Consider the following 27,713-nt stretch of genomic DNA (forward strand, 5'->3'; position numbering starts at 1 on the left):
CCCAAATGATAGACGAAGTAGAAGACATTGCTGATGATAGCTGGTTTGGATCACTCTTTTCCTGGGTCCCACAATGGATGGCAGATATTTTCAAGTTTCTCGGAGCCTTGATGGTAATGATACTGCTTGGATTCTGTGTGATCAAGTTGATAATCTCACAATGCAAGAAGACCACAAAGAAAGCAATAGGGATGAAGATCATGATTGATGTTGAATCAGGATGGAAGGCCAATGACCTGACAGATGAAGAAATCAGAGACTTTGTGAAGGCCAGTATCCATACACCTGAGGGAACAAAGTTTCTGTATCCAAGGAACCATAAGAAGTATGTGGGAAGATGGATCTATTGCAGTCCAAGTGGACAGTGCAGACTCGTGGCATGGAACAAAGACGAGCATGTCAAATAAGCAGGATGCCTGAAGGGAGTCATAAAGATATGAATTACTAAGAAATTTTTTTTCAGAAGAGGATGCCTGGATGTAAAGGATGCTGAGAGAGTGGTCGATGAATTGCCCAGAGGGGGGAGTGTAGAGGAGGAGCCAAGTACCGCCACCTCAACCATTTCACCCATATTGCCTATATGTTGGAAGCCAGAGTGTGAAAACTGTGCAGTGCCATTAAGAATACAGATACTTGGGAGAATCCTGGAAGCTAGATTCCAATTGAGAAAACCATACCTACATATGAGGAAATATGATGGTCGTTTAAATGAGATTGCTGAAGAAACAGAGCAAATAAACAGCAAGAATGAATGGTGATGTCACACAGAGCTGAACTGACAAATATAGAAGATGCAGAGACAAGAGAATGGAGATATTCTATGAGACATCAAGAAAGAATCGAAGATAAGTGACATCTTGGGATCAAGGTGACAAAGCTTATGCCACAGAACTGATGAAGACATCAAGCTATTTTACACATGTACAGATGCAAAGAAACACAAGCAGACGAAGTATTCATGAGGCTAGCTTTATAGTGAATAGGTTGCGCCAAGCGCCTATATATATATATATATATATATATATATATATATATATATATATATATATATATATATATATATATATATATATATATATATATATATGATCAAGTAAAGGATGGATGTTTCCACTACGTATTATATATCAGTGCTGGACTTTAGCAAGAAGGCTCATTTCTAGTGTGTCGCAGTTAAAAAGCAGTTTGAATTACAAAATGAATCTTAGAAGGCAGAGTTGGTCTTATCAGACTGGAGCAAACTGACATTGGATACAAATCGTGTGAAAGAACAGAACTCCTGTTCAGAAGGCACGAACAAAACAAGGAAGACATCAGAGGTCTATTAAAAAATAGTATTCTAAAGACACTAGAAGCTCGATTTCATGGTCTCCAGTCACGTGGAAGGATGAAGTTGGACGAACAAAATGCTCTCACCTACCATGAGGGCAGAGCGTGCCTTCACTCCCTGAATTTCCCAGAGCTAAGAACACTCTCAAGGACGAGCTTCAAAGCCTAATTGACAGTAGACAACTGAGGTAATGATAGATTGATATGTTAAGTGGTGGGAAGCTATGTTTAAGAGGAGCTCACCAGCGCCTGGAGGGCCAGCCTGCTTGCTGCTAGACGTATGTGGAAAAGTACTGATGATGGTTAGGGTGCCAGCCAATTATAGGGGACCTTGTGATTAGGGGTCCTATAGTTTGTGTAACCAATGGGACTTTGTACATTTAGTGACGTTCATAGTGGTCATTTTTAGGGGAAGGCTTAGTTGCCCCACCTGATGTTAAGTAACAATCACATATTCTCACTCTTTTAGACTAGTATGGATTGTATACTTAGATGATCAGTAAGAGCCTATCACCCATACTCATAGGTTTTGTAGTTTGCCACGTAAGATGACGTTGGTAGTTACATAGGTCAACGTCACTGATGACGAGTTTTGAGTATATAATCTCTGTTTTTTGTAAGATGCTTTGAGTAAGAGGATCGAGCGAGTTTGTTGATGTTCAATGTACTCCCTGTTTTAGATAATTGATATTAAAACCGTTATCCTTTTGCCAAACTACCATGGTCATTTCGATTATTGATGTATGAATAAAGATCTGCATCCACATCCATCTCCAGGGTAATTGCTACTCATCTTAAAGGGCTGGGTTATCCAGTTCATTTCCACTGCAAAGGCTGCTGCAGCTAGTGCTTGTTCGCATGGATTATGTCCTCTCCTCACTGGGTCAAGCGCAGTCCACTGAAGTAAGCAATTGGTGTATGGCCGATGCTTGACTTGTGAGTCAGCACTGCTTTCATCAATACCCCGTTGGTATGGGAAAACAGGAAGAATTCCTTTTTTTAGTCTGGGGTCCCCAACACTGGAGCTGTACATATTGCTTGCTTCAGTTCCTCATAGGCGTCAACCATTTCTTTGGTCCATGTCAGTATCTTTGTCCCCCTCTGGGCCTCTTTCAACTCTGTTAATAGTGGCCTTGTATATGTCCTGTAGTTGAAAACCCATGCTCTGCAGTAATTGCACAATGCCAAAATCTGCTGCATTTCGCTCACTGTTTTTGGCTGGTGTGTGTTGAGTATTGTCTGAGCTCTCTTTGGGGCAATATGTTGGCCGTCCTTAGATATCATCTGTCCAATATACAGTACCTCCTTTTGACAGTACTGGAGTTTGGCCTTGTCTACCTTGTACCCCTTGTCTGCTAACACTGTCAGAATGTGCACTGAGTCCGGTCTGCACCGATCTTCTGTCTTGCTGCAAATCAAAATGTCATCTACATACTGCAAAACTGTGCTCTCTGTTTCTATGTTGCTTAGATCCATCTGGATTACTCTGTTGATTATTCTGTTGAAGATGGATGGTGACTCACAGTACCCTTGTGGCAAATGAGTATGTTTCCAATTCTGGCTGTGGTACATAAAGCTGGTCAAGTCCTGCGAGTCTGGGTGTAGTGGTACTGAAAAGAATGCATACTTTAGGTCAATGACCGTGAAGACAGGTGGCTTCCGCTGGAATGCCCCACAAAATTGTTGCAGTTTTTGCTGATACTGAATACTCTGCTTCTACAATGTGGTTCAGAGGTCTTGAATCCTGGATGAAACGCCATGACCCCCCGTTGGCCTTGCGTATGGGGTACACTGCTGTGCTGCATGGAGATTCTGATGGTACCAGAATGCCTCTCACAATGAGGGCGTTATTTTCTCATAGATGCCATCATCTGCCTCCTTAGTTAGGTGATACTGCTTTACACGTGGCAAAATCACCCCCTGGTTTCAGCTTAATTTTCACTCCCCCTATGCTTTTCATGCAGCCCACAACTGTCTGTTACTTTGCTATGTCTTCCTCGAAGAATGAGGGCTGCGCTTCCAGCACCATCAGCATTCTTTGTGGAAACTCTCTGTAATGAATTTGTAACCAAAATGTTATACTTATCTCGAACACCATCTCCAATTCCAGTCTCTCTACCCTGAATAGCTCATCATCCGTCACTGTGGTCAACCTGCATCCTCTGCCACTGCAATTATTGCCCTCCATGCCCTTCCTGTGTCATCCACTTCATGAACTGCAATCCAATCCTCCCGTGCCAACAATACCTCAATCACGATGGACACTATCGTTCCCTCCGGCTAGTCCAATGGTGTCCCTGGCCTGAACAAATATTGGTTTGGTACTCTCCACACCTTCCCTGCAATGCCTGGCATCCAAGCAATTGCAATGTCTGTCCCATATTGAAACATCTCGATTTCCACTGGCACCCCCCTCTATACTGTGCTGCCGCAATATGCCTGGATGATCTGTTTTACATTCAACATGCGCATGCCTGATGTCGTGCATATTATGCCTTTGTCTGTGAAGGAAATGGTCATATTTAGTCTGCTCATGATGTCACGTCCCAAAATGTTTACAGGTGTCTGTCAAGAGTAAAGTAAATGCCTTGAGCCCCAGAGAATCCTTGAATGTTCATGGCATCGCCTGACAACGCAAATGTCCCTTCCCGAATGCATGACCTAGTCACCCCAGTGTCAACAAGGAAATCGCTTTGTCACCTATTGCCAGCCCTATGCGAGGTTCCTCCGCAGGGTTGGGTGTGATCGACAGGGTGGGACACATCAGGTTTGTCTGTGAGCTGTCCTATTGAGGGTACATAGATAGTCCGTTCCTTGTGAAGGGGTTGTTTCCCACCATGGTTACCCCTCCTAATAGTCAAACTGGTACTGTTGCCACTGTGTCCATGGGTTCCAATGTATCGTTATCCTGAAGTTGTGCTAGCTTCTGTGTGTTTCCCCTGATCTGTGGTGGCTGTAAGTATCTTGGCAGTATCTTGGCGCTACCATTTGTGGTGCTTGCACCTGTGCTTGTTGCTGTACTTGCGGGTGTGGTTGCGCTGGTGCTTGTGGCATCTGTTGATATGCACCCTGTATTTGGCCCGGAGGTTGTGTGTTTTGTGCATAATAATCATCTTGTCCCCCTTAGTACTGCTGCAAGTCTTGCCCTCCCCTGTTTTGTTGTGCGACTCTAAATCGACATGCCCACAAAATATGTCCTAGCTGCCTGCAGGTCCAGCACTGTGGTGGCTCCCTCCCTTGTACTGGCAAACCCCCCTGGAAAATCTCCTGTCCCCTGCCGTATTTGTTGTCTGTATCCCCGAAACGCACCTTGATTGTGATGTGTTTTTGGCCCATAGCCACGCCCCTTTTGAAAACCTTCCCTTCTTCTGAACCCCTGCTGAAACCCATCCTGCCGCATGTAACCTCCTCCCATGGGCGGTGTGAACGTGGTGGTTGTTGATAGTGATTTTGTGCTGGTGGGCTGGGTCTGGTTATCCCCGCCCTCTCCATTGCATACTTTGATAACTTTGATAAGGTCTTGACCTTAACGAAAAACTGTGTAAGTCGCCATCTTGGATTTAGCCGCCATCTTAGGTTCTCTTGTAATGTGGAAGTCACACTGAACATCAAAATGGAGGCCGAATGACATTCTGAGTGATATTCTGGCCGTTGTGACCTCCGCACACATGAATGAGTAATATGCCTGCAGGCCACTTGTCGGGGTCGCGAACTGAGACCTTGTCCTATCCCTGACCTATGTGTAAATGTACAACTATATCAGCGAAACTGATCAAAATGCATAAATTATAGGATTGACCTGGCAAGGAACCCTAGGCCTAGTCCCAAGAATGGTTAACCCGCGAGGGGGTTGGCCAGGGCTGGATAAAGAGTATAAAAGCACAAGTATTCCAATGTACGGTCTCTCTACTAATGCATCGAACCTTCGTTGAAGTTCGTTACGTTACTCTGAGAGCCGAATAGCTATCCGTTTGTCAATTGACTTTTTGGTAACTGTTGTAGCTTTTAAATAAAGCACTTTGTATGTCCTTTGTAACCTGTGTTGGTGTGTTTCCTTTGGGCTTCCCGGCCTCATATCAATTTCTCTGTTTTCACAATATGTCTACACACTCTAATGGGGGTACTCGTTTGCTATCGTCATAAGCTCTAGATAGTGGTCCCCTTGAATCCGCTAGGGCTGTCTTCCCCCTTCTTTGTCCTGGGAGGTCTCATATGTGTTGTGAGTGTTGCACATTTCCATCATCTGTCCTTGCTCTTCTGTATCGGCCTCCCCTTCTATTTGCCTGTCAGCCCTACATCATTCCCATGATGCCCACTGGTCTGCCCCCATGGACTGTTGTCTGCTCTGCTCCCCCCTTTCGTCCCCACTGTGTCTGTCCTCATTGTCAGATCCTGTGTCCATGTTGTTGCAAAAATCGTCAGCACAATGTAGTCTTCTCGATATGTAGTCTGCATTAGGCTTAGTGCTGAGGTCGATGTCCACTAAATTGTACTTGCTATCTCCTGTTCAGGTCCCTAAAGCTGGTCTGCTTCCTTCTGCCATGCTCCTGCGTCGTGAATGCGTGCTACCTAGCTCGGGCCGCCTATCCACCTTGCGTCTCTTCGTTTCTCTATCGGGCTCTGCCTGTGCCTTTATTGCTCGTTCATTTTCCTCTCTGCGCGCTCGTTCTCTTGTCAGTCTGTCTAATTGTAACTTCCTCTGTTCCCTCTCTGCTAACTTGCGTTTTTTATGCTCTGCTATCTCCCTTCGCGTTTCCGCCTTCTCCAGTTCTCTCTTCCTCATTTCCCGTTCCATTTCTTTCTTTCCTTAATAACTTGCTCTATTCTCTCCTCTTGTTCCCTCTCCAAGAGCTCCTCTCTTCCTCCCTTCTTTGCTCCCCGTCTTCCCGTTCCTGTTTCATCTCTCTCTTCCTCTCTCTCTCTCTCTTAGCGCTCTGTCCTTACTTACCTATCCTTTTCCCTTTGATCATCCTTGTCCCCTGTCCTTTTCCCTTCAATCCTCCTTGTCCATCAGCTCTACCCAGTCTGTCATGTCACTGTCCCTCTTCAGGCTTTCTATTGCATCTGTCACCCCCTCGGCTTTCCCACTCATCTTCCCTTTTAGCTTTAAAAGCACCTGCGCTGCTATGCCCTCGAATTCTTCCTTTTTGCGTGCTGCAGCCCCTCCTCACTCGCACCTACATCACTAGCTGATTGCCCTGCGCCTCTCCGTTTATCTTCCTTAGTGTATGCTGGTGGCTTGTATGTCAGATTTGAATATCCCTCTGATGCCCTCAGTTCCATTATGGGTACATTCCCTGTTCATCGTGTCATCGGATAGTACGCTCGGAGGAGCCGGGAAGGTGCGGAGGGGTGGGTTCCCTCATCCTTCACCTCATTCTGGCTCAGCATCCATTAACGCCTGGCCGTTTTCCCTTCTCCCTCCTGGAACATGCGGCATCATTTGAAAATGGCCATGCGTTTGGTTAATTTCTTCGACTCGTAAACAACCTGTATGTGTCAATAGCGATTGCTGCACGTCCTTGGAGAAACTGCCGCAAGGTGGCCATGGCTTTGTTAATTTACCTTGTGTACTTTTAGACCATTCTATGCTGTACTTATAAATCTTCTACTTGTAGGGAGGTAACATCTTACATAAATGCTGAAGAGGGTTTACTCCCCCACTGTTCCCCTGGTAAATTTCAAGACGTTTTTTACCTGACCTCAAATCAAGGTTTTTGATAATCCGCTGTTCAGGGATGAAAAGTTAGAGTACAATGGTAATGCGTTCCAATTTCTACAAGCCTCTCTGGCTCTTCACCTTATCAGGTATGCTCCACAAACAAACCCTCCTTCACAATCGCTACATCCTCAGGCACACAACCACAGTCCTGCGCATGCGCCTTCCGCGCACTGCCACTGATTCACCTCGTCTGCCAATCCCAAGTTCACAATACTAGCTCATCACCATCACAACAATTCTCTGTGTCCTATGCACAAACCTAAGGGTGACGTCACCAAGCTACCAACACAACATAGGTAAATTCAATTTCTCGCACGCACAATAACAGCCCGTTACTCCCAAACCCACACACAAATCCCTACAGCTCTTTCCACTCTCCAGGTGGAGTATTGCACTATTCTCTTGTGATTGAACTGCACCTGTTGCGTCGCCTAACGTGTGAAATGCCTCTCTCCAGGAGACTTAACCAGTCAATTAACCTTCTGTAATCTAGGATAGCTCCAGCTAACCCTAACGGAAATACTTTCACCTATGACCCGAGCTAAAACGCCCAAACCACAGGAATACCTTTATTTACACAACTTATGTCATCCAAGCCTCTCACTCGTCAACCCCTTTTACCTCGAAGACTGAATGTGCCCTAAACAGAGAAAAAGAACTTCTACCTCCGCTCCAGTCCCTACTCCCTACAAAGGCGCTAGCCAACACTATACCACTACTAAACAATACCTTAATAATACTTGAATACTAAACAGTACCCCGCAATACTCAATACCCTCCCTAGCACCCACAATTGCTGTCAGTGTGGACCAATAATTACGTTCCGTGCTACGCCGACACTGCTCGGCTGCTGACTCCCCATCAAGGCACTCGCTTTCCCATCCTGGTCTGATTGGACAACTCGCTGATCTCAGCCGGGATGATTTCCAACGGCTTCCGACGGTCTTTTACGTGTATGCATATCCCTGTCTCTCTCGAAATATGCGAGGGTCCCAGAGCCTCTAAGGTTCGGCGGCCGAAGAGACAGCTTAGTGCCGGGCTGGTGCAGGCAACCATCCTCTGCCTATCACCTTGTTGGGTCAAACTTCCAGGTAGGGTCGAGGGCTACTAGGAGTCTGTGGACTCAGAACTCATGGAAGGCCCCAAAACGAACTCTGGTCCAGACAGACTGCAAATTCAAACTGTAGTTTATTACAGCCAAAACCAACAGGGATCAGTACAAGGATCAAAGACTCTCCTGGAACTTCTCAGCGTCTCGTTGCTCGCAGGCCAGTTTTACATCATTATGATGTCAGAGTGATGATACAACTTGGGCCCTTCTCCAGTAAACCTATCGAACAATTGGATTGGGTATTGACTGGTAGTCCACCTATAGTGAACCGTAAACGTATTCGCTAACTGGCTCGCGCATGGCTGGTGTCTGGCCTGGCCCATTCCAGAAAGTAACTACTTCTACAATGTTGCAGTGTGAGGGTCTTACCATTGGCTCTTGCCCGTAGTTACCCACCCCTAGGATACTGAACTGTGGTTGGCTAGAGCTGACATCCCCAGGCCTGGAATCTGAAATGGTTCTCAGCTCTCGATGTACCTTCTCAAGGTAATACTAACAATTATGTGTCTGCATTGTAACTTGTGTGTACCACCAAAGACTATGAGAGTGCCCATCCATATCATGCATCCCTTGCCTCCATTGTAACAACTTTGTTGCAAGCTTCTTTGTCTGGTGGTGTGAGAGCGTTCCTCTTCCCATCGCCGGTTTCAGTTCATCATGCGAGTCGGCTGAACCACATGTTCAGAGACCGTGTTTCGGGGCTTCTGTGGCTCTAAATTTCTCTGAATATTGGGGAATTATTCGCATTTACTGCAGCTGGTATTACTGATGTTCATGGAATCGAATGTCACTTGTATCTGGTGGCCTTGGGCCTTGTCCCACACGTTCGCTTCTCCTGTTCAGTCTGAATTCAACACATCTCAGCTCTTGCTGAGAGTCTGTGGTATGTTGTGATTTTCCTAAACCATGCTTTTACGTTTTGTACTATACTACACTTCTGATATGTTAGTCTCACTGGATCTAGCATGTCCCATAGGTGCTCCTGCAGCTCCATACGGTTAATTGCATGTACAAGCATCTGCAAGCGTACTCAGGATCTCTTGCTTCTTGCAGTTTCTGCGCTGCTGCGTTAAGGTAATGGCAAAATAAAAGCAATAGCTGTATGTATATGTAACCATCTTCTAATTTATAGAACTGTTAACTGTTGCGCATCTGTATTCTTCGTGTAATCAGGTTTGTGTTTGTGTCCCGATGTGCGTATGGCACGTGTGCGTCCTGTCGAACGCATCTACGTTGTGGTGTCTCTAACACCGTCAGTGGCTCAGCTTCTTGGCGCTTTAAGCGATACTGTCAATTGAGGTCTCTTTAGTTACGGCCTCTGATTCTTCATCTACTCTGGGCAGTGTTTGTACTGCTCCTGGATTATATGGTTGGCTGAGTGGGTACCTCTCGATGTATTTATCAATAAGTGGAGCACTAGGAATTGGTCTGACATAGTATGGCCGGTCACGATATCTCCTGTTCTTCCTCTGTCCATTATGGTAGGGGGAATAGGTGGCAAATTCGCCCATCCCTCTTCAAAAGTACCTAATTTCCCTGGTGTTGAGGGTTCCATCCGGAAGGGGGCAGGATCCCCCTCCTCGTCATACAGAAATTGGACATTTATGGCCTTCTGGGGAGTGGGAGGAATTCTCTTGTGAGACTGGCATTGCTGATGTTGGCTGGCACCCATGGTGCACTGAAAGAGGGACCTGAAATTAGGGGACCGATGTGCAGAGATGGAACGGTGTGCCCCTTTGGAGTGACCTGCTTTCGGAGTCCCTGCCGGTTCGTCCAAGCACTGTGGGATCTGTCGTATTGGCCAAAGCCATTGGTGAAGGGGCCATCGGTGCCACTGCCGTGGCTGCTGGCATCAGAGCCTCTGGGGCCTTGGCGACGATGTCGAGCATCTTCAACCTGAATGCATCCCATTTCTCTGAGGTAGAGGACTGGTTGGGAAAAAGGTATGTGTGGGGGCTCCTCTTCTTGGTCGTCTTTGGAGTGATGGCTCATCTTCTACGATGACAATGAAGAACAATGCTTTAAAGAACTGCCGCAGGATCTCAACCTCTTTCGGTGGTGCTTCTTCTTTTTGTCCTTCTGGACTAGGAACTGGTCCCATGTGCTGTGGTCTGCACCCAGCAAACTTGAACAGGTCCACTTACCATCTTTCTCTTTAAAGAGGAAAGTAAAATGTTTTGCTTCACGTTCTCAAAGCACCTTCGGATGCATCGATTGGCACAAATCTGCCCTGCGCTTCACGGCCTTCACCAGGGCAGTAAAGGCTAATGCACTGGGGGTCCGAAACAGATATCTGACGCCCACAATCCATGCAGGATTTGAACCCCAAAGACCTCATTGGATGCGGCATCATAAGGGATTTGAGAGCTGCAGGAAAATATTTGTTAAAACGAGTAAGACTTTAGAGCAGTGTTCATGGAGCTAGCACAGAAAAAAGGAACTGCATTCACGGTGCATAACGCCTCTATATATACTGGCCCCAACGTCATGTCAGCTGCGTACAGGTGTCTGACGGAGTCCATGCGGAGCTGCGCCCCCTTGGCAGCAGACATATTTCAGAAGAGCAGCTGCGCTGGGAAATATATATATATATATATATATATATATATATCATTGATGAGGAATCTGTGGGACTAAGGAATTCATTAGAAAGGAACTTGATTGGTGTTTGCCGGGATTCATCAGGATGATAACTGCTGCATTTGATTATAGCTGTCAAGTGCCCACGGGTTCTGTGTGACACCGTCAACCAGTCGTGCCTGCTGATACTTTTATGAACATGTTTCAGCCAGCAATTCTATGCAATCTAAGGCTTAAAAGAAATCAATTATAAGCATCAGAACTGGCTAGAACGTTTGCAGGTCCACTTGGCATGTCTGCATATGCATGTGAGTTTTTTCATGTGTTTGAGGGTCTCTTTGTTTGAAGCAAAAGTAAAGACGTGCTTATGTCGACATTGCATACTCCTACGTTGCTTAAAAAATAACCTGATAAGCAAATAAATATATTTACACAAGCGATAATGTATTGATTTTTGGGATCTTGAGGAGAGAAATACCACAGCACACCATCGTCATTCAATGAAACTTTTATTTGCGTGCAGCATCGGTTTCAGAACAGTTGGTATCGTACACAAAATGCCTCCAATGCATGTTTTGGGATTTTACAATGTATTTGAGCAACAATAGGAGAAACAGCGTATTTCATGAAATGAATTGCATTTGTTTACCCCTTTATCCTAGTAGACATCCCTTTTATGTTCCATCAACTTACTGTCTTGTCTCCCTCAGCCAACAGAGTCAGTGGCCCTCATTCCGAGGTTGGTGCTAGTCATGGCGCTATTAGCGCCAGAACTAGTACCAATACCGGTACCGCCACCGACTTGGTGGTATGGGGACTTACCGGTCCAGTCCGACCTTGGCGGGACCGGTAAGTACCCATTTGAAAAGCCATTCCCCATTCCCATTTGAGCCTCCATAGGGCTCAATGGGAAGGCGTCAATAATGGTACCGTAAATTGCGGTACCGTTATTGACCTGGTATCCATTTGCGGGTCCCATTCTTAACACCTGGTAAAACCAGGCATTAAGGGAGGGACCTGCAAAGGGACCTTGGAATAGGGTGCAAAGGGATTACCGGCACCGGTGTCATTACCGGTGCCCGGTATCCCTTTGCGCCCAGGTCGTAATGACCCCCAGTATCACACACCACCCAACATTAATCTACAGAAACCTGTTGATATGTTTCAATACTGGTTTGTTAGTCTGATCCCAAGCGCTAAACATAAAAACTCTCCATAAATATATCAAAGTGCAGGTTGCAAAGTATTTAATTCTCAAAACAGGTTTGTTTAGCCATGCGGAATGCCGGTTGCAAACCCAACTGAGTATCTAGCTTAATTAACCCAATTTAAATGATTACAGATTTGGGGCATATCTATGCTCTGGAGTTTTCCTGAGAACATGTTCTGAGTGTTTTGGAAGCTGGTTCAATAGGACTGAGAGATTGGCTAAGTTATATGGACTTCATTTCGACCGTTGGTGATATTTGGGACGTGAAAGCAGTGTACTGAAGGAGGCCTGCTTAAGGTCGAAACACATGTTGGCTGTTTGAGAATCAAGCTGTGTTGAGAATTAAATACTTTGCAACCTGTAATTTGATATATTTATGGAGCGTTTTTGTGTTTAGCGCATGGGATGAGACTAACAAACCAGTTTATCTTTTTGTGACGTTGGGCGTCAGTCAAAGCTCCAGTTTGGTCAGTGTTGTTAATCTCCTTGTTAAGAATGAAGAATTTAAATAATTTGATTTACATGATTTATTGAGGTAGGATGGCATCAACATGGAAGAAGCTTTTTCTCTGTGAATTAGGTTTCAATACTAGTCTGCTTGCTTGGTTCTTCCTCACTCTGTTCCTGTTCCCTCAACGTGGATTATTGCAGTCTACTTATCATGTTCTTAGATTAGTGTGCTTCTGCTGTGGCCTCCAACTTACTTCATAACTTTCCAGGGAGGTCAACTGACTGATGGCTTTTCGGCAGAAGCTTTGTGGTTTTTCGGTTTGGAGATAAGGGACCTCTAGGGATCACTAGCTAGCGGCTTTTGAATTTGAATTTACTTGGTGTCAAGATTGGACAGGCCTCTCCAAAATGATTGGGCGGAGGTTAACCCTCAGCTCCACAACGAGGCTTTTTGCTATGCACTGGAGAACTTTGAACTATAAAGCCAAATACCGGAGAGCAAAGATATAGGACAAGATTTGTGAAAGGCTGGCATTAACTTTGGACGCAGCTCGAGGTTGTGTGAGATAGCTTCCTAGGAAAAGTGCCAGACTTTTTAGGAAAGGGTACATGATTCAAATTAGGCTGCAGGACAATACAACTAAATGTATCAAGGCAATCTCTTGCACCCAGGAACTGACGTTCTAATTTCTCTCACTAAAGAGGACTGCAACAGTTTGCATTTTCAATAGCTGAGGGTCAGGAGGAAAGATTAAGAAATGTGACATTGGCAAATTGGGGCAATTGTGGGATGAAGGAAGCGGGGTCTCTAATAAAAAATAATATTTATATCGAAAAGTATAAAATGAAATTATGAAAGATTAAAATTATAAGGGATTCTTTGCAGACGACTCCATCCCTGCAACACTGCTTATTCTGGCAGCCTCTGTAGAACTGGCAGCTTTTCCAATGACATGATAGTGTTTCAGGGCACAAAAAAGGCAGAAGATTTCAGTGTTGCAGAAAGATGTATCCAAATCAAAGAACTACCGATAACTACAGTTACTCGTACCCAGGATTAGATTGCTGGCCAAACGTAGAAGAAAGAAAAATAATAGAAGGATGGTGGTAGGCAGGTTTTTTAATTTTACTTTGATCATGTTGCAAATGTGAGACTGCATTCTATCAATACTACAAACAATGCAAAGTACTTAGGACCAACTCTGTCTAGAGTCGAAGGCACAGTGCAATGGGGAAATATGGAGTCTACTGTAAAATGGAAAAAACACCTGCACATAAAAGCTTGTCATGAGTTGGACAAGGCATCAGTCATCAAATAGGACGTTTATGCTTTAATATCTTTAATGATCGGCAAGGTGGTTAAGTATAGCCCTTGGGTGTTGCTGTTAAAGCTAATGTATAATAGCCATGGGGCCTTGACCTCCAATCTAGAGCTAAGGTCTTGACCTCTTCAAATTATTAAGTTTGTTCACCCCGTCCATCTCAATAATATCCTTTTCAGGTTAGGGGTGGTGTAAGAGTGCCAGACCTTTGAGATGCTATTATGCACCACATTGTCTGTCAGGTGGAATTATGTGATGTTCTTGTTTCACCAGCCGAGGCAACACTACCATGCAATTGCACTCAGTATGTGGCACAAAATGATTAGGGATGCAATTCTCAGAAACATTATTGGTTTACTGAAGTGCACCTTGCAAAATGAGGGTGAATAAACAAATTGGCTTGCATAGCATTCCCGCTGAACATGTCTTCTTGATGAAATAGTGGCCACACAAACTGTAATTTCTAAAGGCTAGGTGGACCATGTTTTCCTAGAGGTGAGTGCTATCTCTGTGACCAAGAAATTCAAAGAACCAGCTTCCTTCTCAGATGCAGCATGTTAGCGGAATGTTCTAGAGGTGTTGGTTGCATAGGAGTATGGAGCTTCAGTGACACAGACATATTCTTCTGTGGATTCATTTGTTGGTGAGTGTGAGGGTATAGTGGGCGATGGAGCTTTGATGTAATCCCATAGAGAGCCCTCAGAGCCAGAGTAATGGAAGTGCCTTGGGATTTTCCTGGAGCCAGCATAGACGCAGCGTTTCAGACTACTGTTTTGGCCGGACGAGTTAGAGATTACGAGTCAAGCCAGCTGTTAACGATAGTTTTTGTAATATTGCAGCTTCGCCCTCTGGCGAAAAAGGCGGGGGTGCATTGTATTAGACACAGGGAGTAATAGGGTGGGGCTCACAGACCTGAAGTATAGAGCGCCATTTTCGAGTATAGGATGACGTCTTGGCATATTACCGAATGGTGAGGGTGTGAGACTGTCCTTGGATAGGAAGAGGCGTTACAGTGGTTGTGAGGCTGGTGATGTGTTTATCACATAGAAACCAGAGTTCTATAGGGTAATTTAGTTCCAGGCAAGAGCTATGTTTGAATATGGTTGTAGATAAGGGCATCCATTGAGGAATTTTACATGAAGGCGTTTGGGATTTGGAAAGGTAAGGACAAACCATTAGTTGCTGTCATTGCTCAGAAAGGAAGGAGATGGATACATATGTGAGATCGCCTACTTCAGAGAAGCGGTGGAGTAAGACTTTGAGGTCTTACTGTGTCAACGGCTGCTGTAAGCTATAGTGTACTAGAAGACGCACACCTTGCCCTCGTAAACAGCTACCATGCCATTATCTGTCAGAGCTCAGCGGTAGTCTGGTGATAATAGGGTGACGTTCAGGAGGAATGCCAGAAGGAGGCCACAAGGATTCAGGATCAAGTGGAAGGCTGTCAATAACTGTAAACATGTTGGAGGCATAAGAGGAGTCGATACATGGCAGTGCAGTAGTATAGGGTAGGTGCAGTAGTGAGATGTGAAGGCAGGAGTTAGAAGGTACGGGGCAGACATGAGTACAATAGTACTCTATAGGAAAATCCCCAAATGGAGATGAGGCGAGAGCTTCTTGAAGCATGGAAGTGAGAATGCCTGATCCTAAGTGGAGAGCTTCTGGGAAGGAGTTGGAGAACTTTGTAGGTCTTCTTGTATATACACTGCTATTCTCTAAAGATATGGGCATCAGTGTAGTTCTAGAGACTGGGCCATAGGGCTCAATGGGAATGGGGAGGGACCTAATAACGGGCCCGTTAATAATGGGCCTGTTATTAGCTCCCTGGCCCTTTAGCGGCTCTTGCTAAGGGCGGCTGGTTTTATCGGGACCTGCTAAAGGACATCAGATGCGGCGGAAGGGGTTAACGGCACCGGCATCCTTACTGGTGCCGTTAACCCCTTACCGCTACACTCGGAATCAGTCATCATGCCACCTATCAATACAGAGAACACCAACACCTCTGCTAGCTCCATGAGGCCCTGCCAGGATCCAGAATGGGCATCTCCTGAGACCCTCTGCTTGAGGCAAGGCTGTCTGAGATCCGGGAGATGGCATGTAGTGCACCCGTGACGTTATCCTGACATTGCCCCAGAATTTAAGAGGAGAACTTTTAGTTCCCATACCTAAGGTTGCACTGAACTTTTGTAGACCGAGGATATTGTGCTTGTCAAGAAAATCATGGCATCAGAATACATGTTTACACATTTTTGTGAGTTATGCCAGGGGAATTAACTGGTGATCTTCAGGTCAAGGATGATTTGCTTATGGCAGGACAGATGAGGTATAGGGGTGGTTATCATAGTTTGAAGGGTGCACTGTAATGAAGATATCCTTTAATAGAACACAAACAAAACACCCAATGATGCAGGGGTGCTTTAGTCTAGCTGTAATGGCCATAATAGACCCCACTGAGCTTGACCTGATGCTTAAGAGACTCAATCCAATGGCTGGCCCTTCATATAGAACTGATGGGGGGGGTCTCGAATTTTTGAATATATATCCAACTATGACAGTAAAAGTACTTCTTGCTGCAAACACAGCCATTGATGTAAATGTTTGTCAAGGTTTCCTACTATCACCTATTTTGCAACCCATCAAACCCTTATCCTGCAGGACTTCACACGATGCATCATCATGGACTCTGACTTCTATGTGGAGGAAAAACACAATTTATTTTAAATGGCTAGGAAACTTGACTATACAGATTAACATACTAAAATTGAAGGAAATGGGGGACAACTCCTGACGAAATATAAGCTTTTGGATTGAACAGTTTTCTTGTTGCTAACTTAAACTGTTGTTCCCATACCAATGAAAGACACTGACCTCATGAAAGCCTTGCTGCCCCTAGACTTATAGCCTGGTACATTTGTTTTAACATTTTTATTTAACGTTGCACATTTCACAATGTAATCGCCTTCTTATCCTATGGACGCATGCTGAACATCGAATGCTCTAATAGCCATTGTGATGGGCATGCCGATTGCAGTGAAGAGACTGGATGCTGAAAATTGAATCGGTGCAGAGAGATTCACAACGTGAAATACCTAGAAATAAAGGAAACCTGGGCAGGAGGCGGTGATGGTGTAGTGCAAGAGGCAAAGAGTTTCAGTGGGAGAGTACCGACAGAACAAGACGTTGAGCAGCGATGCTACAGTGAATCAGCCTTTGGTATAGCATGCTCATCTGTATGCCTTCAAGAAGGCATCCTAGCACCATGGAGCATATCCAACTATTGATTGAAGAGATCAGTAACCAAGGGAAACACCTGCCCTCTACGGTCAAGGAACTGTTGAAGGAGACATCTGGGGAACACCAGTGTTTTTACCAAATGTTGTTTCAGATATATTTATGGCTAGAAAAAGCACACAAAGTACTCTGTGCGTTATATGCCGGGAAACCTAGAATGTGCATAGACTGCAGTGTGCGCAAAGTGCTGATTTCAGGTGGCTTGTGTCCTGTTGATCCCTCGACTTTCTCTACGAGTCACACCTTCCACTTCGACACCCGGACTCTTCTAAATCCAGATGTTGTCGCTACCTGCTGTTCGGCTGTGAGACTTAAAGACAGATCATGGGAACATCATCTATGTATTGAATTCCCCCCCCAAAACGAAATTATTTTAAATTGTTTTATCACTTCCTCTAATGCAATGCTGACACTTTGGGCAAGAGTAACAAGAACATGTATCAGCACTGAGCATTCGGGTGATGATAAAAGCTCCCACTTATTTTTAATGAATTCACAACTGCGGTTTGGGCTTCTCCAAAGGACCTATTTATGGAACACAATTGTTGTTTTCCTGAAATAATGGATCTCACTTGGTTGAGGTAAAGAATAGACTCTGTACTGAGCACACAACAGATATTGCCCAAAGTGTAACTAAGTTGTGAGTCATTAAATAACCTCTGTTTGAAATATCAGACCAAAAGACAATATTTGATTGTAGGCGCTTGGATGTAATTTTTTAACCCTTTCTGATATGTCAATATCCTGGAGAACTCAGATTTGTGAAATAGATACATTAGGTGGTATTTAATTCAGAGGAAGTTCAGTCACTCCTTTTCCTTACTTTGCATTAGAAGGCATTTGTGCATTTATGAGCCAGCAAAGAGACGATGTGCAGCATACAGTGCTATGTAATAAAACCATGGGGCTCATTACCGGTTTGCCGGTAACCCGCCGGTAATTCTGGCGGGTTTCTTGCAAAGCCACCTTACCGTTACCAGCGCTCGATATTTCAGTATTACTGGGATATGTTATAAGTGCTGGCAACGGCGGTAGGTTCCATGGAGTCCGTTAGGACTCCATGGAATGGGTTTACTGCAATAACCGGCACCGGTAATACCAGTGCCGGTGATTGGGGCAATTATTTGCCGGTAGGGGCCAGAACTATGGGCAGGTCAGGCCTGCTGGTGGATCAGAGCTCCTACCACCAAACACGGAGTTTGCCGGTCCGGTAAAAATTAGCCCCTATGTCTCAGAAGCAACGCGTTAGCCAAGACAAAATAAATAAGATACATTTTTACTTCTGCCTAAGAATAGTAGGCCTGTTAAATAACAGAAAATATTAACAAAATATTAAATAAAAACAATACCTATTTGTACCCGTTAAAGAACTCAGCTAGGAGTTGGTAGTTGTGTTAAATAATTCTTATAAAACGCTTGTACCATTCAAGACCTTAGTTCTAGCCTTATCGACTTGTCAGGTTCCGTGAAGTGGCACAAGACAGACCTACAGGTCCTCTTAAAATATAATCAGTGCAGCAGCAAGTGTTATACATTTGTGAGACCAAAACACTTGAGCAAATGTGAGTAAATAATGCTACATAGACATCAGTTTCGCCCTGAACCTTAATATCTGACAAGATGGGCTTCATCCAACGTGACTGGATGCTGAACCCCCAGAGTAAAAGCACCTTAGGCTACTGCCTTGAAGGACATCGCTAGACACACCAGGAAGAACGAACACCAACATGCACAATCACCTTGACGGGGCATGCATTGTCTTGTCTCAATCGACCACATAAAATCCCTTGTAGGACGAGCAAAACTAAACTGTTTTCTGCAAACCTAACCTGCATAAATCACAATGGTATTCTTTCTGAGGTCAAATAACCATATGGAAATTGAAGGTGGAGTTCTGCATTAAGCAACACATCTTTTTTCTAACAATGTCACTTGTGATTTGTTTCTAAGGCAACATGCATTCATGCCGCAGCCCAAATAAAGACACGAGAGGCCGAAAAGCTCCTTGTCTTCACCCCTTAAAAGGTGTGTTCGGGGCCAACATTGGCAAGTTATGGTCCAATCCATTACACGAACAGTAACATTTATCGGGCCCAGATGAAATTAGAAAATGTGGCTCTCAAACCACATTCCTTAACACATTTCTTAGTATGCCTACTGTTTTTGGTACTTGATATTCTCTTCATAAAAATATCTGTGTACAAAAATACAAAAACTGTAGCTCGTCATGCCAGAAGAAAATATCTTTGCGTTTAAAAAAAATAAAGAAAAAAAAAACAGGTCCATGTGCCGAAGTGTCCATACGTCAGGAGTCATAGTGGCCAGAAGCAGTTTAATTTTCGGCCAATGCAGTTGCCACTGAAGATTTCACACCCTCCTTCTTCAAGGTCGCCAGTTCCTCGAATTCGTTATTCAACCTGTCAATCACCCACTCCATGGCATCTTGACCCTTAATAACAAAACATAACATTTGAGAATGTCAAACAAGGCAGAGTGTTATTACTGTACAGGTGATACGTTCAAATATGGTCTCTGTCAGCATCTACAGATGAGGCCATGCTATTCCCTTGTGAGGATGTCAGCTAGCAGCCATTTTGTAATGTCTTGGTTTTCCAGCGCTGGTGGATTTGATACGTTCCAGCATAGCCACATTAATTTAAGGAACCCATTTTAAACGTGCAATTGGTTTATTCTGTATTTGCAAGTATAACTCAATATCATAACTTATTTTTTAAAAAGCGTTTTTTAAATAAGCACAGAACTATTTTCACTTTATAAACGCATTAGTTTCCCTGCCACATGGCCACCGGGTGAGGGTTACACCAAGACTGGGGAGATGTTTGATTTAACCGAGGGGACAGATAGGCTATTAGGATGTTTAAAACTCGCAATGTGTTGCTCGTAGAGAATTATTTTTTGTTTTTGCTGGAAAGCCCTACCTAGGACATTACACCGTTGAACATATGCGAATGGTGAAGAGAGCATTTCCAATTATGATTAGGATACACAAGTCAGTGAGCTCACAGTCTCTTGGCACTGCTGAAGGGTTTGGAACAGAGAAACACAGAGCGCAGCATTAACCAGACTCTTTTTGGTTGCATCCCTGAAGACTAGGACTAGATGCTTTCCTTTAATTCGCTGGGGGACAGACTGTCGAAGGTCATGGGCGTCTGAATCTTGCAATGTCTACCCAACGCAGCTATTTTAACCTTGGCGTGCATTTATGGTCGTTTTCCTTAACTGTGTTCTAAAATATGATGGGCAGAAATCTGTGTACTAGGCATGTGAAGTTGAATTCATGCATGGCTATGCTAGGGAGCCAGTGCAGGGATGAGTCAGCCCTTTGTTAAATTGATGGCAAATTTGTGTTGGCCCGACCCCTGTCTATACCCGGTATGTGGCTGATATAGTGGACCACCTTGATAAGGCCGCCTTTAAAGCTCCGCGCATTGGGAGTCTTGAAGTAATATGGCTCTCTTACGCAGACGACTACCATAGGCCTAAAGCGATTGCTGATAGCATTTGAAAACGATATGAACTCCAACAGATTAGGAGATTTGCTTGGTTTTTCGAGAATACTAGATTGGAAGTAGTGGACTGACTGGGTTATCTTGGTTTTTCTGTTATGGCCTCCCCAGTGAAATCAGCCTTACGAGAGATTTTGAAAATAAAAGCCAATAAGTTTACTGCCCAGATGGTATTCATAAATAACAGATATGGCAAGTTCTCCCTGAACCCTCTAGTGAAATTTTATAATGGAAAAGTGGTTCCAAATCTTGTATATGGGATGGAGGGGAGGCCGAACTGGCAACTGGATACCCCAGAAGCCCTGATTTGGAAACAAATACTGTATTTTCCACCAAAATGTACTCCCCTGATGACACTTTTTTGGGAACTAGGTCTCCAATCATTGAAATACCGCAAAAGAAGATCTGATGTACTTTCACCCGGGTAAAGAATGTGAGCTGGGCAGTGGATTACCCCTGAATGAGTTTGCCAATTATCGTAAAACCCAGCTAGAACCTCTGAATCTGTCTGAGGGTACACTGTTGAAGAATCCTGGCAGGGTGGAGTTAATGATTCGTCTGAATGACGGGATCAACACAGAAGAAGATTTTAGTAAATATCACCTTTATGGCCATGTAATAGCGATACCTATAAAAGCAGGAAAAGTGGAATCCTATGCCCGCTGCTTCCCTGACAACAAGCATTGGACTGACTTTATAAGGTTCCGGCTAAATTCATTGGGCACAAAAGAAACCCTGGGAATTAGGAATTGCTTTGACCAAGAGAACTCTCTGTGTATATTCTATACATTCCCGGGCATGTCTGAGTGCCTAAAACATCTGTTAGTCCAATGCACTAGTCTGTTGAACAAACGTATTATGATATTTGCAAAGTGTGTGCCTAGTGTGGATAGAGTAGATGGAGATCTATTGTGGTTATCTATGCTGAATGGGGCCTCAAATGCCATGATAGTAGCAGTAGTAGATCGATTTTTTAAATTATGTAAATTATCTTGATAATTAAGTGTTTTAAGATTGTATTAGGCCCTCAACATTACAGGGGTATGTATGCCTTTATGGGCGTTGTTGGTGTCTTTGTTTTATAATAACTGTGTTTTTTCTTTCTTTACTTATTCTTTTTCTTTGGATCGGATCTGTAATTAACTGTAAAATTGTAAAGGTTTGAATTGTTTTAAACAAAACACAATAAAATAAATAAATAATTGATGGCACTGTTTTGAGCGGCTTGCAACCACTCAGGAAGCGTGGCTTAATGACTGGCATAAAGGCTGTTGGAATAGTTTAATCAAGAGATTGCACCAGCTCCCACCTCCTTCACTTGAAGAGCCCGCTGGATTAAAGGAATGACCTCAACTAAATGTTATTAGTAAATGCTTTTTCCCTATTCAGCCAGTAAGGAGAGGTTCCTCATCCTGCCACACTTCCAGGATCTTAACTTGTTTCCAAGTAAAGTGTTGTAATGGGCAGTAATGTTCTAGGAGACCCCATAAGTATCATGTGTTTTGTTATTCTGTAAACATCTTGCCTCTGATTTCATCCATGCCATCAGCACTGTGCATTAGTCAGAAGATGTAGATAACTCCCTGCTTGCCTCCTTTTGCAATGCTGTCCATCTGCATTGAGCAGTGACGTCTACGTATCAAAAGTCACTAGATGTACACATCATGTTTCCGGTGTAGAAAACTCCCCCCTCACACTGCTAGACGATGAAGCCCACTATTAACCTCATTCTCTTGCTTTGAAATTTAGTCTGAAGGTGGGAAAATGTTTAGTTACAATTTATTCCATATCAAGAATTTAAGGTACAGACCAAATCAACTGTTCACATGATTGGATACTATATTTGAAGTACTAAATCAAGAAAAAGAATTCGTGGCTATGGAAATGCATATCTATAAACCATGCGAAGCTCAAAGCTTTTCAGATGACATGGCACGTTAAAAGAGAGCTGACAGAGAACACATTTCCATGGTATACATTTCATTTTTGAATTATTTAAATCGATGAAAAATCAAAATACATCTAAATATAGACATGCACGCACGTTCACTGTGTCTATGTATGCGACACTATATAACAAAACACAGGAAACAACTCAATTGTGATTTTATAACATGTACACAAAGGATGGGGGATGAGTGGTTAGATGGTTCCTCCCAAATTAACTGTAAGTGGAAGGAGCTAGGTTGTTTGGTGGATTACCAAGGTAGAAAGGTATGTGGCCCTAACTCCTACAGCTGCTGACGGTCCTTATTGCAGTGCACAGACCCATGCAGCCTCAAAAAGGATGGACCGCTAAGGAAGTCTAATGTAGGCTGCCACTGATTGTGATGCAAATGTGACATTTATTTAGGGCCCAACCGACTGAATTGTCTCCTGGTACCACCTCCTTCTCTATGGTTGCCACCTACTCCTCAATTGTTGCCACCTCCACCTCTGTTATTAGCACCTTTTCCACTGTTTTTACCACTTTTTCCTTTCTTACTGCCACCTCTACATCTGTTACCACCTTTACTGTTGTTACCACTTTTCCTTTCTTACTGCAGTCTCTGCATCTGTTAACAACTGCTCCACTGTTACCACGTTTTCCTTTCTTACTGCCACCTCTACATCTGTTACCACCTGCTCCACTGGTACCACGTTTTCCTTTCTTATTGCCACCTCTACATCTGTTGCCACCTCATCCACTGTTACCACATTTCCTTTCTTGCTGCAGTCTCTGCATCTGTTGCCACCTCCTCCACCATTGTTGTCACCTACCTCTTCTATTGTAAACACCTCTTGCACCATTACCACTGCATGTACTCTTACCAACTTATCCTTTGTCAATGCCACCTCCACCACTGTTGATACCACTGCCTCCTGTTCCTTGTTCTCTTTTTGTCTTCAACACCTCCTTAATGCTACTTGTATTGCTCCGAAAGCTCTCCCACAATCGTCTCCAACAACCTACACAGGCTTTCTAGTCTTGCTGGGTTTTTAATACTCTAACTGAGGGGGGTCCTTGGTGAATGGCTGCACCCGGGTTTGGCACTTGGGACAGAGCTGTGATTGGTTGATGTTCATAAGCACACACAGGGCTGATGTTGCTGTTCACAAGCACATATGTGGCTCCTGTTGGCTTTGAGTGTGCAAACTAAGCCTTGAACTGGCCTGTTTGCCACGAGAATGCTCTGCTGGGAGACAATGCATTAGCAATTTTGTTTCCTGCATGATACATACACCCTGTGCTGGGAACCTGTAACCTTTTGTGATTATACCCGAAGGACTCCTTGGTTCATGGCATGTCCCTTTGGACTTGTGAAATGACTTCCCTGGTGTTGGAGGATTAGTTGTAGTAATCAACATTTGCTACTAACACTGGGTGACTAATGCAGACTTCCGTTAAAAGGAGAGCAGGATGTATCAGCTTTTTATCTTTGTCTCCTCATAGAGCTTCAGCCTCCCTCAGTTGGGGAAGGGCATGCATGGTAGCTATGTGTCTGTCCCTGGCCATGTGCCGGCGACCAAGGCCAGGTGACCCTGGTATCCTCCACATAACTCTTCCAGGCTCATCCACTGGCAGAGGTAGGCAGCTGGTGCACCCCTTCTTGGTGGTCCCAAGAGCCAGCCAATGGACCTTTGTATAAAACCTGTCAGATGGTTTGTGCACTGTCTTTCCTACACTGTTGGAAGGACATCCTCTCTGTTACTTGTTACTATGTCACCGTCCTCGACAGCTGAACACCCCGAGTTTGGGTATATGTGCAGAATCCCTTCTGCTGGAGATCAAACATTTTGTTCCTACTCACCCTACACCTTCTACTTATATCATGTACCTAGCTGATTACACGCCTGTGCAAAGTGTGTATATCGAGCTGCCACATTGTCTATGAAACCTTGTAAGTTTGTCCTACCATTTGACAAGACCTTTCTATCTGCAGGTTGGAGCCTGACCACTCTGTTTCATAGCCTGGGAAATGGAAGCATAAAAGGTGCAAACTAACATAAGACAGGTGTGCTTACAAACAAACCATGCAAATGTTAATTGACATTGTGATGAAGTCATTGTGGCCACTAGTAAATGGGCACTGGGGAAGTCTGGGGGTTAGGGGAAGCTGCCTGCTCTGTGATGTGAGCCCTGCAAGCATTAACATGTAGGTTTTTCAGATCTCCCCCAGTCCCTCCAGTGCTGGCAAAAGAGATCAAGCGTACTGCCTGCTTCAGGTATCTGACAGCGGCTTCCTATCTGGGACAGACCAGAAGAAAAATGCACCACCTAGCCAGAACAAGGTCAGTGGGTCTATGGGTGGAACAGGAGTCACATCGCTGCGTGTAACTGAGGAACAAAACCTGGGCAGGATCACAGACCAAGCTTCAAAAGAAAACCTATGACAGACAGGATTTAGGTGCTTGCAAATGGATGTACAAACTGTAGCAGCATTCAGTCAAAGGTGCATGACCAGAGAGATGAGAGTCAATTCCAATGAACACAGCAGGCGGACTGCCAGCATTAGTCACTACCATAATGCCACTGCCTCATTGTAACATGGCAAACCCATGCAGGAGTTGAACTTCAACACCTTAAACATACCCTTACCAGGGGATAAGGCAGAGAAGCATCTTCCAGTTCAGGGAGGAGGTCAGTACAAGGACCCATATACCATTAGACGTCCACAAACCCAAGGAGCAGAGCAACTAATTAGTATCATTACTTCCGCAAATACTCTTTACAGAAACTATATGTTCTGCTAACTTTGTGGGGCAGAACACAACATTTCAGTGTGGAGGGTGTGTGAAGAGAAGAGGAAGAGATGGAGAAGTAGGAGCTGGAGTAGAATGTGGTGTAGATTGCACGATCTGGCATCTAAAGGCAAAACATTCCTGGACCTTGTACTCTCTTTAGTGATAAGCTTATGACAGCTTTCCTAGAGCCACTCTCTCGCATTCTTGTCTTTGGTCAAATAGCTTTCACAGTCTTTAAATTCAACCTTTCCTAGGGTTGATATGATTTTATCCAACTTTAGTCTCCCCTTTCCTGGGTTCTCTGTACTGGGTTATCACGTCTCTTATACTGTTCACTTTGCAGTTTTATCTCACAACACTTATTACACATTTCGGTGCCATGTTCTCTGCACTCATACACCCCGTACTCATGGGGCATTTACCCTTCTTCCCAGATTATTCGTTTCCAGTCTCTTCACTTCCCATACAGGGTTATCAGTCATGTTCTTTATTGGCTTCTCAAAACTCCATTTGGGTTGGTTTATTGTTCTCGTCCTTACGACTGGTAAAAGTTTCTCCACTCCTATAATGTTGCCCCGGCGGCATCCTGTTCTTCCCTCGGTACCTTTGTGTATGCAGAGGAACCTCGCAGGGCTCGGGACTCACTCGTGTATCGATATCATTGTCTGGCTGCCGTCTTTGGACACTGGCGGTAGAGGACTGCTAGCGTTCCCGGTTACAATGGTCTCGGTGTTGTTAGCCGGGCATCTTGCTCACCACGATACGGTCGTTGTCACATCACCACTTTGTACCGGACTCCTCGTCTCCTTCCGTCAGTGGCTTCCCCGTTGTTGGACTCGCTGATCCTCCAGCATTTCAAGTTGGTGTTCTTCACCTTTCCAAAAGTCACGGGCTCCACGGCTTGTTTCTGCTCCACCTCTCCAAGGCACGCTTATGCCAGGGGGGGTTCCCCTGCACACCATACACTCTCCTCGTAATCCACTTGTGGCAGCTAAATACACATCTTTTCTGAAAGAGACATCTTTGTTTCCTTTTGATGACTGGTTCGCTACAGCATTACCCATTTTAGGACCCTGAGGACACAATGGGTCCGCAGGCCATCTGAGTGTCTGCTCACTGACACAGAGCCGTGACCAGGGTCTCGGAGGACCAAACCCACCAAAACTATAAGAAGCGCGCATGGACCGATTGACTCATTGAGACTGGGAGTTACTTTGTTGACCACTGTACAGAGGGAACTATGAACATTTTCTTTCTAGAAAAGGGCCTGGACCTTTGCATTCTGGTCCACTGGTTCGTATAAAGCAGGGGACACAAAATTGTTTCAACTAGCCTCCCACTGTTTATCATTATAGAACGTCCCTCTTTTGTTCTACCTACTCTGATATGCATTCCGCCGCATCCCTTATCTTTAATACAAAAGTGGTCCTCCTATCAAGTGCCCATGGGTTCTGCAGACTCCTATGTGATAACGCAAAAAAAGAAGTCATTTGAAAGCAAACATCAGGACACTTTTTCCTTTCATGAAGATATGATCTGTAGAACGCAAGACATTTCCATTGTAAAAGGTCAACCCAAACTTAACTCACTTCTTTGCCCTCCATATCAACGGGGGTATTCATATGCTATGTTTACATGCAAGAACATCTATGTGGAGCCAGGCTACACTTGCAACTCTATGCCTGCTTCGACCGATGTGATGGTATAGATGGTTTAGGGACCAGAAAACAAGCCTTCTCTGCCTACGCCCCAAGACTATAGAACCTCCTCCCCGTCAGCATCAGACTCGCCCTCACACTCTTACTATTCAGAAAAGAACTCCAGACCCACCTCTTCAAGGAGTCTCTCTGCCGCAACACCTAGGCCATCACACTGCCCCTAGCGCCACCGCACTCGCTAGACGACGGCTATCCCCTCTCCTCCCCACCACCCAGTACAGCTGCACCCCTCCTGTGTGCCCTTCTGTATCCCACCCCCGTTGTATATCTGTTCTGTTGTTACCTCTGAAAAGCGCTCCATTATGTATCTGTACTGTTGTATACATCTGTAAAGCGCTCCGTTGCTTCTCGAAGCTGGGTCTGCACTCAGTAAATAAGATAATATTAATAATAATAATAATAATAATAATAATAAATAGCAGGCAGTCCCACACATGCTGACATGTTGCTTGGTCTAGGGAGTTCCTCATGGCAATGAGAGTCCTTGTCCCCTAAGGGGGAGTCACTCCCAGTGAGGTCTCACTTGCCCAGAGTGAGCTCACCTCCCTAGCCTCAAAGGGGGTGGCTCCCCCTTGGGGAGAAGGGACGAACACCGGCCAGGTCCATGCTCAATCAATACCATGATAATAATAGTTCTGGAAAGCAGCATTATTAACTACACAACTGAACCTAAGCACTAGTGTGAAAAGGTGCTAAAGACACTGCTCATTTTTTTGCCAATATTTGAC

The 27,713-nt window shown here is 44.5% G+C and overlaps 1 protein-coding gene across 3 annotated transcripts in view; it reads right to left on the reverse strand.

Moving 5' to 3' along the window:
• Positions 1–11,234: 11,234 nt before the first annotated feature.
• The window catches only part of PRELID3A (PRELI domain containing 3A), a 274,440-nt gene continuing 257,961 nt past the window's right edge, over positions 11,235–27,713 (reverse strand). Inside the window, exon 6 of one of the 3 annotated variants that reach the window (XM_069620839.1) lies at positions 11,235–19,464. In XM_069620839.1, coding sequence (XP_069476940.1) covers positions 19,348–19,464 — 117 coding nt within the window. In that variant the 3' untranslated portion in view covers positions 11,235–19,347. Of the gene's footprint in view, positions 19,465–27,267; positions 27,346–27,713 lie in introns of those variants that run through there. The other 2 variants (XM_069620838.1, XM_069620837.1) reach the window with 2 other exon arrangements.

The sequence above is a fragment of the Ambystoma mexicanum genome, chromosome 5q (assembly GCF_040938575.1).
Source record: "Ambystoma mexicanum isolate Mex_15411 chromosome 5q, UKY_AmexF1_1, whole genome shotgun sequence".
NCBI classification, from domain to species: Eukaryota; Metazoa; Chordata; class Amphibia; order Caudata; family Ambystomatidae; genus Ambystoma; species Ambystoma mexicanum.